This window comes from Mizuhopecten yessoensis, unplaced genomic scaffold (assembly GCF_002113885.1).
Source record: "Mizuhopecten yessoensis strain PY_sf001 unplaced genomic scaffold, ASM211388v2 scaffold4513, whole genome shotgun sequence".
Classification (NCBI taxonomy): domain Eukaryota; kingdom Metazoa; phylum Mollusca; class Bivalvia; order Pectinida; family Pectinidae; genus Mizuhopecten; species Mizuhopecten yessoensis.
In genome coordinates this window covers 24,843-36,606 of record NW_018405584.1, presented here as the reverse complement: position 1 = coordinate 36,606, position 11,764 = coordinate 24,843, and the positions used below count along the sequence as shown (strand labels likewise).

The 11,764-nt window shown below is 34.3% G+C and overlaps 1 protein-coding gene across 1 annotated transcript in view; it reads left to right on the top strand.

Moving 5' to 3' along the window:
* LOC110449191 (cholesterol 24-hydroxylase-like) overlaps positions 1 to 11,764 on the top strand; it is a 17,076-nt gene extending 5,312 nt beyond the window's left edge. The window contains exons 3-10 of the mRNA XM_021495888.1: positions 1,584 to 1,697; positions 2,246 to 2,402; positions 3,105 to 3,170; positions 3,469 to 3,541; positions 4,081 to 4,276; positions 10,544 to 10,635; positions 10,810 to 10,879; positions 11,565 to 11,764. Coding sequence (XP_021351563.1) covers positions 1,584 to 1,697; positions 2,246 to 2,402; positions 3,105 to 3,170; positions 3,469 to 3,541; positions 4,081 to 4,276; positions 10,544 to 10,635; positions 10,810 to 10,879; positions 11,565 to 11,720 — 924 coding nt within the window. The 3' untranslated portion in view covers positions 11,721 to 11,764. The remainder of the gene's footprint in view (positions 1 to 1,583; positions 1,698 to 2,245; positions 2,403 to 3,104; positions 3,171 to 3,468; positions 3,542 to 4,080; positions 4,277 to 10,543; positions 10,636 to 10,809; positions 10,880 to 11,564) is intronic.

The following is an 11,764-nucleotide window of genomic DNA, read 5'->3' as shown; positions in this document are numbered from 1 at the left end:
TATCATCTGTTATACAATATGTATCTGGGAGTAGGGTATGATATCATCTGTTATACAATATTTATCTGGGAGTAGGGTATGCTATCATCTGTTATAAAATATGTATCTGATAGTAGGGTATGCTATATAGAGAATAATACATGTCTTTTTCCATATCACACCCAGTATCAACCCGAGACTGCAATATCAGCCCAAGGGCCTAATGCCCGAGGGCTGATATTGGTCGAGGGTTGATTCTTGGTGTGATATGGAAAAAGGCGTGTTTTATTCTGTTTATCACATACTTACTAATAAAAACTACTATCTTATGATCTATTTTTCTTTTTGAAATAATCCTAAAACACCGGATTGAATTTGAAATTTGTAATTGTCACTGATGTTTGACAGGTAATAATGCCAAATGCAATTAAACAGTTTCTGTCTCTAACTAGCTATAAATCGGCAAGCGTTGTGAAAAAGTAATACGTTGCTGAAAAAGGGCGTTGAACTCGGGTTCGTTGTCTGGACAATTATTGTTGATTTCGACATAAATGTATTATCCATTGTTTCTTTTATGAGTGGTGATGCATGCATAACTTATGTAAAGACTATAACCAGACTTTCAAAAATGTTAATTATTTCGTTCATATTCTCAACAAATGGAAATCAAAAGCAGATGAAATTTTAGACGATGAAAAATAAATGTTCACGTTGACCTATTGGTTTAATGCGGCTTTTTTAAAAAATATCTCCCGGTAGAAATATTAACAGAACCTGGCTGATGACAAAATAGGATCTTCAGAAAACATCAGCGTTTTTACTTTTTGTGCCTGTGGCAAAAACTGAAATTAAAAAGTCATGAAGCACCGACAAAGAGATAAATGCAACGGCCATCAGTTCCAAGATTTTCCGGTTATTTTTCATCCTTCCGGAAATAACCGATGCAGGCCGAAGGAGTGTGATGTGATTGTGACGTCACAGTATGTTAATCTCTGAACGACGTTTCATGTCTGCTAGTATCAAAAATTATGTGATAGATTTTTTTCACTCAGAATGTATATTAGTTTTTATCTTAATAAACAAGTAATAAAACATGGGTATTGTTTTCACTATATGAAGATGTTCATGTATGGGTTAAAACACAGTTGTCTTTGCTTTAAGGATACACTTCCGGACGTCTACTTCCGGACGAAAAATAATAAAGGCAATGTGTAGAAAGGGGAAGCAACTCTGTTTACGCACGCATGTGTTACCATTAAAGAGCTTCGCTCGGGCGACTTCGGCGCCCGAAAGCTACGCTCTTATTATTATCAGCCAATAATATATAGTTATTGACCAATGAAAAGTCTCGTAACATCGTAGACTTAGTTGAAGTCAGTATTTCTAAAAAAAGAAAATCATCATAAAGTCGCAATGGTGGAATACATTGCAAAAGTATCAATCTATAAAAATAACAACATGTGAAATTAAATGAATTTATATGGGACGTTGCTCTTTTCCTTTACTTTGAACCGATTGCAATTTTAATCAATATCCTATCATTTTACATATTATTTTAAAAACATCAATTATAACACTTCTTTTATATATGTGATTTTTTTCAGGTAGCTTTCAACATGGATCTGGGACCATTAAGTGAAGAGAACCACCCCTTTGTCACGAAGCTACAGACAGCGTTATCAGGCACAGCGGCGCTCATAGCAAATCCCTTAGTAGCTGTACGTAAATAACGTTAAATGCTTACGGGTGCTTGTTTTTTTCTACAACATTTGGCTTCGAATCCATGTGTTTGATTTGATCATTGGTTCATAATGTTTTGTTTCGATTTTTCCTCATTTTTTTTTATTTTACCTGAAGAATAACTTTGAGTTCGAATACTGTCATTTGTGTGTTGACGCTGTGATATAAATCTCTAAGTGCTTTTTATTTTCTTTCTCAAATTTTCCTTTGGTAAGGCTTATAATCCGATAAATTGAAGAAACGCAGAATAATCTGTAAGGTTAAAATAGTTCAATATTTGCAAATTCTTATATTTAATAGTATTTGAATACAATTGTTAGTACTGATTACGCCCCTATTAAGGTAAGATGTACCATGAAATTTAATTTCACAAAGGTAATGCACTCATTAGCTCATTTTGCCACAATGACAAAACGTCTATCTATTATTTCTCTTTGGGCGCATTTATACTGTTTGGAGTAGGCCTTTGATATTACTAGATCATTTACATATATGTTCCATGTATTTTGGATTTTTGTGTATTAAGATAAATCCATTGAAATGGGGATTCCGCCGGAATGTTCGAGATGCTATTAACACTCTCAGACAAAGAGCTAAACAAGTGATAGATGAGAGAAATATAGCGAAACGTAATGGCGACTATTTCCCGGATGATCTCATGGAACACATAATGGAGCTAAAAGGTATTTCTCTAGTACATTTATATTGCTAATTGTAATGGGTGTAACAGAAAGAGAAAACTGCTACCTTGTGTATCGGATATAAGCTCATATTTCATTCTCAAATATTTATAATAAGGTATGTATTGTTTTCTGTATAAGGGAGAAGTGCCCACTTCAATGGCCAATAAAGGATAAGCTTGTTTTTTCTTTTCAGAAATAAAGTCTAGGGTTTAGTCACGATTAAATGGGTTTCTTTGGGCATTCGCAGTAAAGAGCAATGCGGGACTGGAGTTAGGAAAAATGGCAAAATTTAACTGAAAAATATTGAATAAATAAAAATGTGACCATATGACTATTTGGAAAATCGCGACTCTTTCTTTTCTGTAACAATCTATTAAAATATTACATTTCACCCCTTTAAAATTTTACTCCTCATTTTGAAAGTTTACACAATTACGACATGGCTAAATGTTGATAATACTTATTTACAATGCAAAATAAGGGCATATACTCGTGGATAGTAATAATTTTAATATACCTTTACTTTCTTGTTTTTGACTTTACCCAAATATATTCTTTTCGAGGGCAACAAAAACACACTTCATCACAACTGTTCTGACGTCAACAGGGTGTACACTTTTCTCGTTAAATGATTAGGATATCAGACAGCGTGAACAATGCGAAAAAGGACAAAAAACAGTCTTTGTCCATGTATTGTTTCAGAAAAACATCCATCAATGATAACGGACGAAATACTGCTTGATAATTTCATTACATTCCTGGCTGGAGGTAAATATAAGAATCTACATAATACAAATAAAAATAACATTTGTAGCTATATTTTCTTATGCTGTAAATTCTAGACGGTTACAAATAGAATAATTCCGTTGTGATGCTTGGTGCAGGCTTCAAAATCCGATCCTGCATTGATCCGGCGCAAAGTTTTGTCTTCGATATGTTTTTATGTAAAAGGCATCTTCATTTATAAATTGTTAATTTCTGTAAAAAAAAAATGTTCCAAAGATGATCTTGGAAATGACCAATTTTCTGATTGCAGCTTCCAAATGTTTTATTTTATATCAAACAGGGCAGGAAACATCCGCCAAAACTTTGAGTTTCGTGGTTTTTCTTCTCGGAAAGAACCCGGAATGTTACAAAAGGTAAGCAACACGAGCGGTCCCTTCCTCGTGAAATAGAAGGCTCTGTTATACCACCTTGTTAATGATACAAGTAGGCTAGTTAGTTTTTTATGTACATTAAATGAATAGCGAGGCAGCGTAACGATCAAATTGACCGGCTTTATAAACGTCGGGAATAGCTGCTCTGTAATTTCCAAATGACAGGTATCAGCCAAGCAATTGGTCAGTTGTTATACCTGAAACTAGTCGAATAGCTTATCACGGGCCTTTATTTAATCATTTTATTCACATTTTTCAAGAGACGACGTTAACCTAAGTGAGCGTAACACTTGCAATTTCGAAGATCCTATAAAAAGCAAATGTAATAGCCAAATACAAAAGGTAAAGGAGATATATCACATGTTTAAAAAATATGCAATACATATTGAATAGATATCCAGATGATACAATTCTAGATCGAATATATTGCTCTTCTAATCGCGTGAAATCTTATTGATAACAAATTACTTGAGCAATAATGACCAGAGGCGATAACAATAAATTAATATTACTCTACAAAGGCTACAAAGGGAGATTGATGAAAACATCGGCGCAGTGTCGGTGATCAGTTTGGATGAGCTTGAGAAGTTACCCTACCTAGATTTGGTGTTGAAAGAAACACAACGACTCTACCCAGTGGCTAAGATGACCGCTCGCCACACATTCAAAGACCGTATGGTCGGCGGTCATCTCATTCCCGCGGGAACTGATATGATGGTAAGCGTTATTTGATATAAAATATGACAGCAATAGAGCATATCAAAATCAATTAGTATATTTAACAGAATATTGGCAATTATCTTATCATATTATAAAATATGACGATATAACTACTCCCTTGAGTAGTAGCATAATTCATAATAAACACACCTACAAATTATTAATTTTGAAATTAACCTGAGCCTCAATTTTTAAATTTATAACTAGGCGGTTATACGCACCTGCCCCTCTGTTTCAACAGTAGATAAGACTATTTGGATTCCCAACCTTTTGACCCCTACATGTAAGCGTTTCCGATGAGCCCAAGAAGGACGAACCAGAAGAAAGATTTTGGGCTTACTGTATCGTTTACCAAAGTTTAAAGGAACAATCACAGTTGCATGTTATCTTTATAAAGTATTTGTCAAATAGGTCATTCGAATATGCAATAGATTATGAACTTTGGAGAAATTTCATGAATTTATCATTAAATTAAAACAGATTTATGTTTTGTAAACATTCGTGAAACATAAATTTTGCAAAGTGCCGTCATATTTTGGGACTTTATCTAAGATCTTGTCAGGACGGCAAATAAATACCTTACCATGTCGATCGCAGAAACTCCCCTTCATTTAAAATCAAGGACACTATAGACTCCTCTACATCAGCCATCATCGTCTTACCTTTTTATTTACTGATAATAAGATACACTAAGACGGCTACCTACTAAGCTGAACAATACGTGTTACTGTTTTGATTTTTCGATCCTAAAGTTTCCATTTATATAAAGTAACATCAATACCACGCCCCCATCCACAGAATATTACAATTTCCGTTGTGGACGTCAGATGCCTTCAAACAAACAAATAAGAACGAGTTTCGAGGCACGCATGTCGAAAAAGACCATGGACAATTTTTAAGAACGACTGATATAGTATTCCCCCAGGAAAAATAGTAAAAACTAAACCCAAAGGTTAATAATCTTAAATGTCTAGCCAGTGGCTTTAACGAAGCCATTTTTAAGATCCCTATCCCAAGGATGGTATTTACATGAAATGAAATTTAATGAAATACAAACGTTTACCTCAGAATTTCCTGCAAATCAGAGTTATTTTCCGTGATCAGCTATTGTTTGTGTGACGTTATACACTTGTAATGACAAGGGAATTCTCCCATTTTTCAATAAGGTAACACAGTAATATCCTTCCCTGACCGGCAGTGTAGATATCTCTGTCTAATGGGCGGATTGGTTGAGTGGTTAACACTCCGCCACTCCGCCACTATCAATGATACCGTTGGAAGTATGGTCCCACTACAAACAGAACACAATACATCTCCAGCACACACACATAGGGAGATACTAGCCAGGTGGCATAGGACTAGTAGTAAGCGCCTGATAAGGCAGCTTCTGCGAATTCCTCAATATTGTATTGATTAATATATATGCTAATTTTATTGACTGTATACAAATATATATAATAAAAAGTGATTAATTGTCCATGTGAAGGAAGTAAATATAGAAAAAATAAGATGAACGACCGACTAAAAAACTAGCTGCTTTCACCCTTCACAGGGCTCTTTAGGTTTATTCAAAAGAACAACGTCGTGACGTCACAATTACATGTCATCACACTACAATAGTAACGTGACGTCACGAAGTACACAAGATTGGTGGACAATTTGGCGTAAAATTTTATTGTGGCCTGTTGAGACTCGGTTTTAATATTTTTATTAGTTGGTCTTCTTTCGTTTCTCTTAAAATAGTGTCTGATGAAAATAGTTGATACAAAGGTAATACATTAAATTTATCTCCAGCACATTCATGAATATGTTTGTTAACATGAAGATTTCGTAAAGAATCAGTTCTAGTTTGTTGTCTATGTACAGTCATACGTGTTCTGAGTTCATTACCGGTTTGACCGATGTAAAAATCACCACATTTAGAACAAACGATTGCATAAATTACATTTTTTGATTTACAATTCATATTTACCTTCACAGTAAATTTCAAACCATTCTTGANTGGCAATGAAATATTAATTCCCGTGTGCAAATCGATTACGACTCCGATGAGATCTAGCATTAGCCCTTACACGCCCGCGTCGCAAACTAGAGAAAATGCGCCAGCTAGAGATACTGGACGTAAATTACAACCTACGGCATCATACGCTGAAAGTGTTAAAACACCTGTCTACTCTGTGAAGAAGTCAACAACAGCAACTAAACACTACAGCGTCACTCGTCCGAAACTTCATAGAGTTGCGAAAGAAAAATCTTACAGCAGGCAAGACGACACTTCAGGAACACATGGAATCTTTCGGAAATCGGCAACGACATATATAGGCCAAAGTGTAAACAACCATTGTTTAGGACATTGTCCAACTGTAAACACAGGCGGAGGAACAAAAAGAAGGAGCTACGATACCCAAGAGACAAAATTAAAACAAATATGGTAGAGGGAGTTATCCCTAAGGTAATTAATTTATCTAAAAGAAAATTAACAAAAGATGAAATTGATTTGCTATCGAAGGGTCTTAAATTTTGTCCAACACCAGATAAAAACGATAATGAAGAACTTCAGGCGGACATTCTGAAATTCTGCAGAAGACTTCGTCTATGCGATAAGTTTTGTGACGAAGACGGTGAAAGCAAACCGTTGGAAACAACGGCGTTAGTCCATAACAATTCGCAATGGAACCCACCAAGAAGTTCGGACAAACATTTAGAAGACGTCATTGATAGTTTAAAAAAGATTCCTTTACATAATGATAATCATAAACACGTAAAAAGTAATCTGTCTTACAGACAGAAATGTGCTTTGGATTCTTTAAGAAATGATACCTCTATTATTATCAAAGAGGCTGATAAAGGTAATGCAGTAGTGGTCATGAATAGAGATTTCTATTATGAATGCATACATAACATGCTTAGTAATGTTGAATTTTATGCTTCGGCAAGTGACGATTTCGATGCGGAAACCCGTAGATTAATCAACGAGCTAACACGGACACATGAAGCATGCCTACATGAAAAGGAGATAGATTATCTTGTCAATTTTATGCATAAAACTAGTTATTTCTATGGTTTGCCTAAAATCCACAAAAGCTCTATTATAAGTAAAGCTATAGAAGAACAAAACTGTACATATATTGAAGTTGAAAATCCTACGGATTTGAAGTTTAGACCCATAGTAGGCGGCCCTAATAGTGCAACGCAACGTTTGAGTCATCTTGTAGACCTCATTCTTAAACCTTTATGCACAAGTGTAAACAGTTATATCAAAGATGATTTTGATTTTCTGAGCCGTTTATCTAAACAGGTCCCACATAATGCTAAACTTGTTTCTTTTGATGTTGTTAGTTTATACACTAATATACCGCATGATCTTGGTATTGAAGCTGTTAAATATTGGTTGATCAAAAAACGAGAAAAAGTTAATTCTCGTTTTAGTAATGAATTTATACTGCAAGCTCTAGACATTGTCCTCAATCGTAATTCTTTTTATTTTGAGCAAGAATACTTTCAACAGATTAAGGGTACAGCGATGGGAACTAAAGTTGCCCCTACATATGCAACCTTAGTTTTAGGATACTTAGAGGAAACACTTTATTCTAAGATTGAGACAAAGTTTGGGGAAAACTTTACTGAATTTATCAGAAATAATTTTTTAAGGTTCCTTGACGATTGTTTTGTTATATGGCCTTCTGATAAGGATTTAAATGAATTTCAAAACCTATTGAATTCTTCACATCCTTCTATTTGTTATACGATGGAGCGTAGCGAAACGTCTTTACCTTTCTTAGATGTTTTAGTTCAACTAGATTCAAATAAGATTACAACGGATTTATATTGTAAAGCTACAGATGCACATAATTATCTAAATTTTTACTCTAACCACAGTAAACACACTAAAGTTAATATTCCATTTACTCTTGCCTCACGGATCGTCACTATCGTCAGTGACCAACAAGCTCAAATTGCTACACTAAGTCAACTAAAGCAATACCTTAAAGCTCAATGTTATCCTACTGAGATAATAGAACATGGTATACAGAAAGCTATTGAAAAGGGACCCTTTACTTCCCGTCTACAAAAACTAAAGGATGAATCAAAGTTAGTTCCTTTTGTTTCTACTTTCAATCCACGGAATTGTAATATGTTTCCTGTGATAAAGAACAAATGTGAAGAGTTAAAGCAAAGTAGCAGGCGTATGAGAAACATTTTTAATAAACATGCTATTTTACACTGTAGACGCCAACCTAAAAACTTGAAACGTATGTTGACATGTTCTAAGTTTGATAATTCTTGTGTAACACCAAAAGTATCCAAATGTAAGACACCAAGATGTGCTACATGTCCTATGATTATCGAGTGTAATACTTTTATTTTCAAGAATGGTTTGAAATTTACTGTGAAGGTAAATATGAATTGTAAATCAAAAAATGTAATTTATGCAATCGTTTGTTCTAAATGTGGTGATTTTTACATCGGTCAAACCGGTAATGAACTCAGAACACGTATGACTGTACATAGACAACAAACTAGAACTGATTCTTTACGAAATCTTCATGTTAACAAACATATTCATGAATGTGCTGGAGATAAATTTAATGTATTACCTTTGTATCAACTATTTTCATCAGACACTATTTTAAGAGAAACGAAAGAAGACCAACTAATAAAAATATTAAAACCGAGTCTCAACAGGCCACAATAAAATTTTACGCCAAATTGTCCACCAATCTTGTGTACTTCGTGACGTCACGTTACTATTGTAGTGTGATGACATGTAATTGTGACGTCACGACGTTGTTCTTTTGAATAAACATGAAGAGCCCTGTGAAGGGTGAAAGCAGCTAGTTTTTTAGTCGGTCGTTCATCTTATTTTTTCTATACAAATATATATATATATATATATATATACTGTAAAGCACTTAAGAGTGGCTTATATTAGCTAGATAGTGCGCTATATCAAATGTTGTATATTTATTTATATAATTAATTGGGGAGAAATATGGTTTGCTTATAAATCACTTCGAGGATAAGACGACGTTTAAGCAGAAAACGCTGACCCCTCCAAAACACCTGTACTATTCGTCTGTGTTATTCCTGCAAACAATGTCAAGTTAATTTTTATCCTCGATTTATCAAATTCGATTTGTGTTAAGTTTTCTTGACACTATTGCATTATCGTTTCTTTAGTCCTTGTGAGTGGACTCTGTCATGTATATCGGTACCTTAAAAAGTCACAATTTATAAGAATGAAGAGAACGTTTATTCCTACACGTTGATATCGGTATGTCGTATGGAATCCTATTGCAACGATATTTTACAAGCGTTCCATTTTTTTTGACACATACAATTTTTTCGCTGCAGTTGATCTTTCGCCCTTATCGCCTTCCAGGATGGGAACAAATTTATCTTGACAGCGAATAGTTAATACAGACAATAACATACAAAGTCATTATATAAGAAGGGCAAATTTAGCACTGGGACCATACAGCCTTTTCTTGTAAAGGGCGAAATTGTGACTGGCCGAAAGTCTCCCGGCATACAGTTATTGGTTTCACAGGTTTTTTGAACGTATGTCGTCATGCGACGTCTGTTATACGTTTCTCGTTTTTTTTTAATACTTTTAAGTTATTTTTCTTGAACGACTTGGGCGTTTAACGACTGGATAATATGACAATAACAGTGTATCTTGATGCATCCCGAGCTTCTTACTGCCTTAAATATTCCAATCACAGATGTCAACAGCATATTTCAGGGAAATTCATAGGTTTACATTTGAGATTGATAAGACGACAGATCTAAAACCACATGTCTAAGATATATATCTGAGATTATCTTTTGTATAGAACGTTGCCACTTATATAATTGAAGTGATATTTTACTGCAGTACAAAAAATAGATATGTAGACTGACCTTTCATCTACTGATACACTCTATAGTCTACCCAGAAATACCATTCGTATTATGATCTATCCCTATCGGTATTTCCTGTAAGAACAGACGTTACTATTTATTTGAAGGTTAAACATAATATTTTTCTAACAATAGGTACAACATAATATTGTCATTAGAAATTAATTACAATATGGTATTATGCTAGCTTATTTGCTTTGTGTGGCTTGCTGCATCGATTTTGTAAATTTGTAAAAAACGAAGAGTCCTTACATCTTCTTTGTAGCAATACAATTATAATGCACATGTTCTTGTTTAAATAACCATACCCGCTATATATGAAATCAACCAGTGTTAATATTGTGTACATCCGTTTTGCAGATTAGTTTTTACGCGACGTCCAGGGCAGAGCAAAATGTGAGAAATCCCACAAAGTTCATACCGGAACGATTTCACATCGACAGCTCAGAGAAGTATATAATATATAATTCGAAACCTTCGCTCGTATGATAATCATAAAACTGAATTAAGGAGAACTAAATAGGGTCTCTTAAAGTCTTTTCCTCCGTAGTAATATTTCCATTGATAACAAAAAACCTCGATGCCTTTTATATATATTACATACAAGTCATGTATTATTGTTTTAGATTTAGCAAATATGCGTCCACGCCATTTGCAGTTGGACCCCACGCTTGTATAGGAAAAAAATTCGCACAGGTATGTTCTTGTTCATTACATGATAAGAAATAAACGTAATTTAAAAGCAATTAAGGGTATGTTGCAATAATCATAAAATGTAAAGGCTCATTTTCTTTTTCTTCTTCAAACCAGGTCGTGTTCTGCGGCTAAAATACACGGAAAACGTTTTGTTTTTAGTTTGGGCATGATTCTGTAAACACATCAGCTTCACAACAGCCTACAATACTGGGACAATTTTCAAAAACATTAATTCCCCAGTTTAGTTATTGGTTGACAAAATAGAAATAAAATAGCATAGGACATGACCGTGTATATCTTTGTATTAAATAGGAATCGATAAGAGATAGGGTAAAGATAGGCAGCAGTTAAAAACATCATGTCTGACGGAAAGAAATATCAACTACGGTTGATATATATTATCGAATGCAGATAAGAAGCGAAAAGGACTTATCCAAATGCGAAATAACAGCGTAGCTAACGCGTTACATATAGCAATAACGAAAAGTCACATTCAATCACACTTTTTAGAACTAAGACATACTAAGACCGAATAAAGTCGAGCAGTACTCTTCCAATTTAATCCTGATTATTTATCTATTTCTTTAATATTGGTTATCAAAATAATAGAGATAAATTGCATTGTTGATTTTGCCACTTCATACTTAACATAAACATGAAATTGTGTTGAATTTTTACTTAACAGATAGAGATGAAAATCATCATTGCCAAGATATTGCAGAATTTCGACTTTGAACTGATTCCCGGTCAAAGTTGTGAATTAAAAGACGTCACTTTAATACAACCGAAAGATGGTGCCAAGTGCTTTTTCCGCCCTCGGAGAACGATCTCAGCGAAATAAAAAAGCGATTATTCAGCAAAAATACAGAAACAACAAAGCTTTAG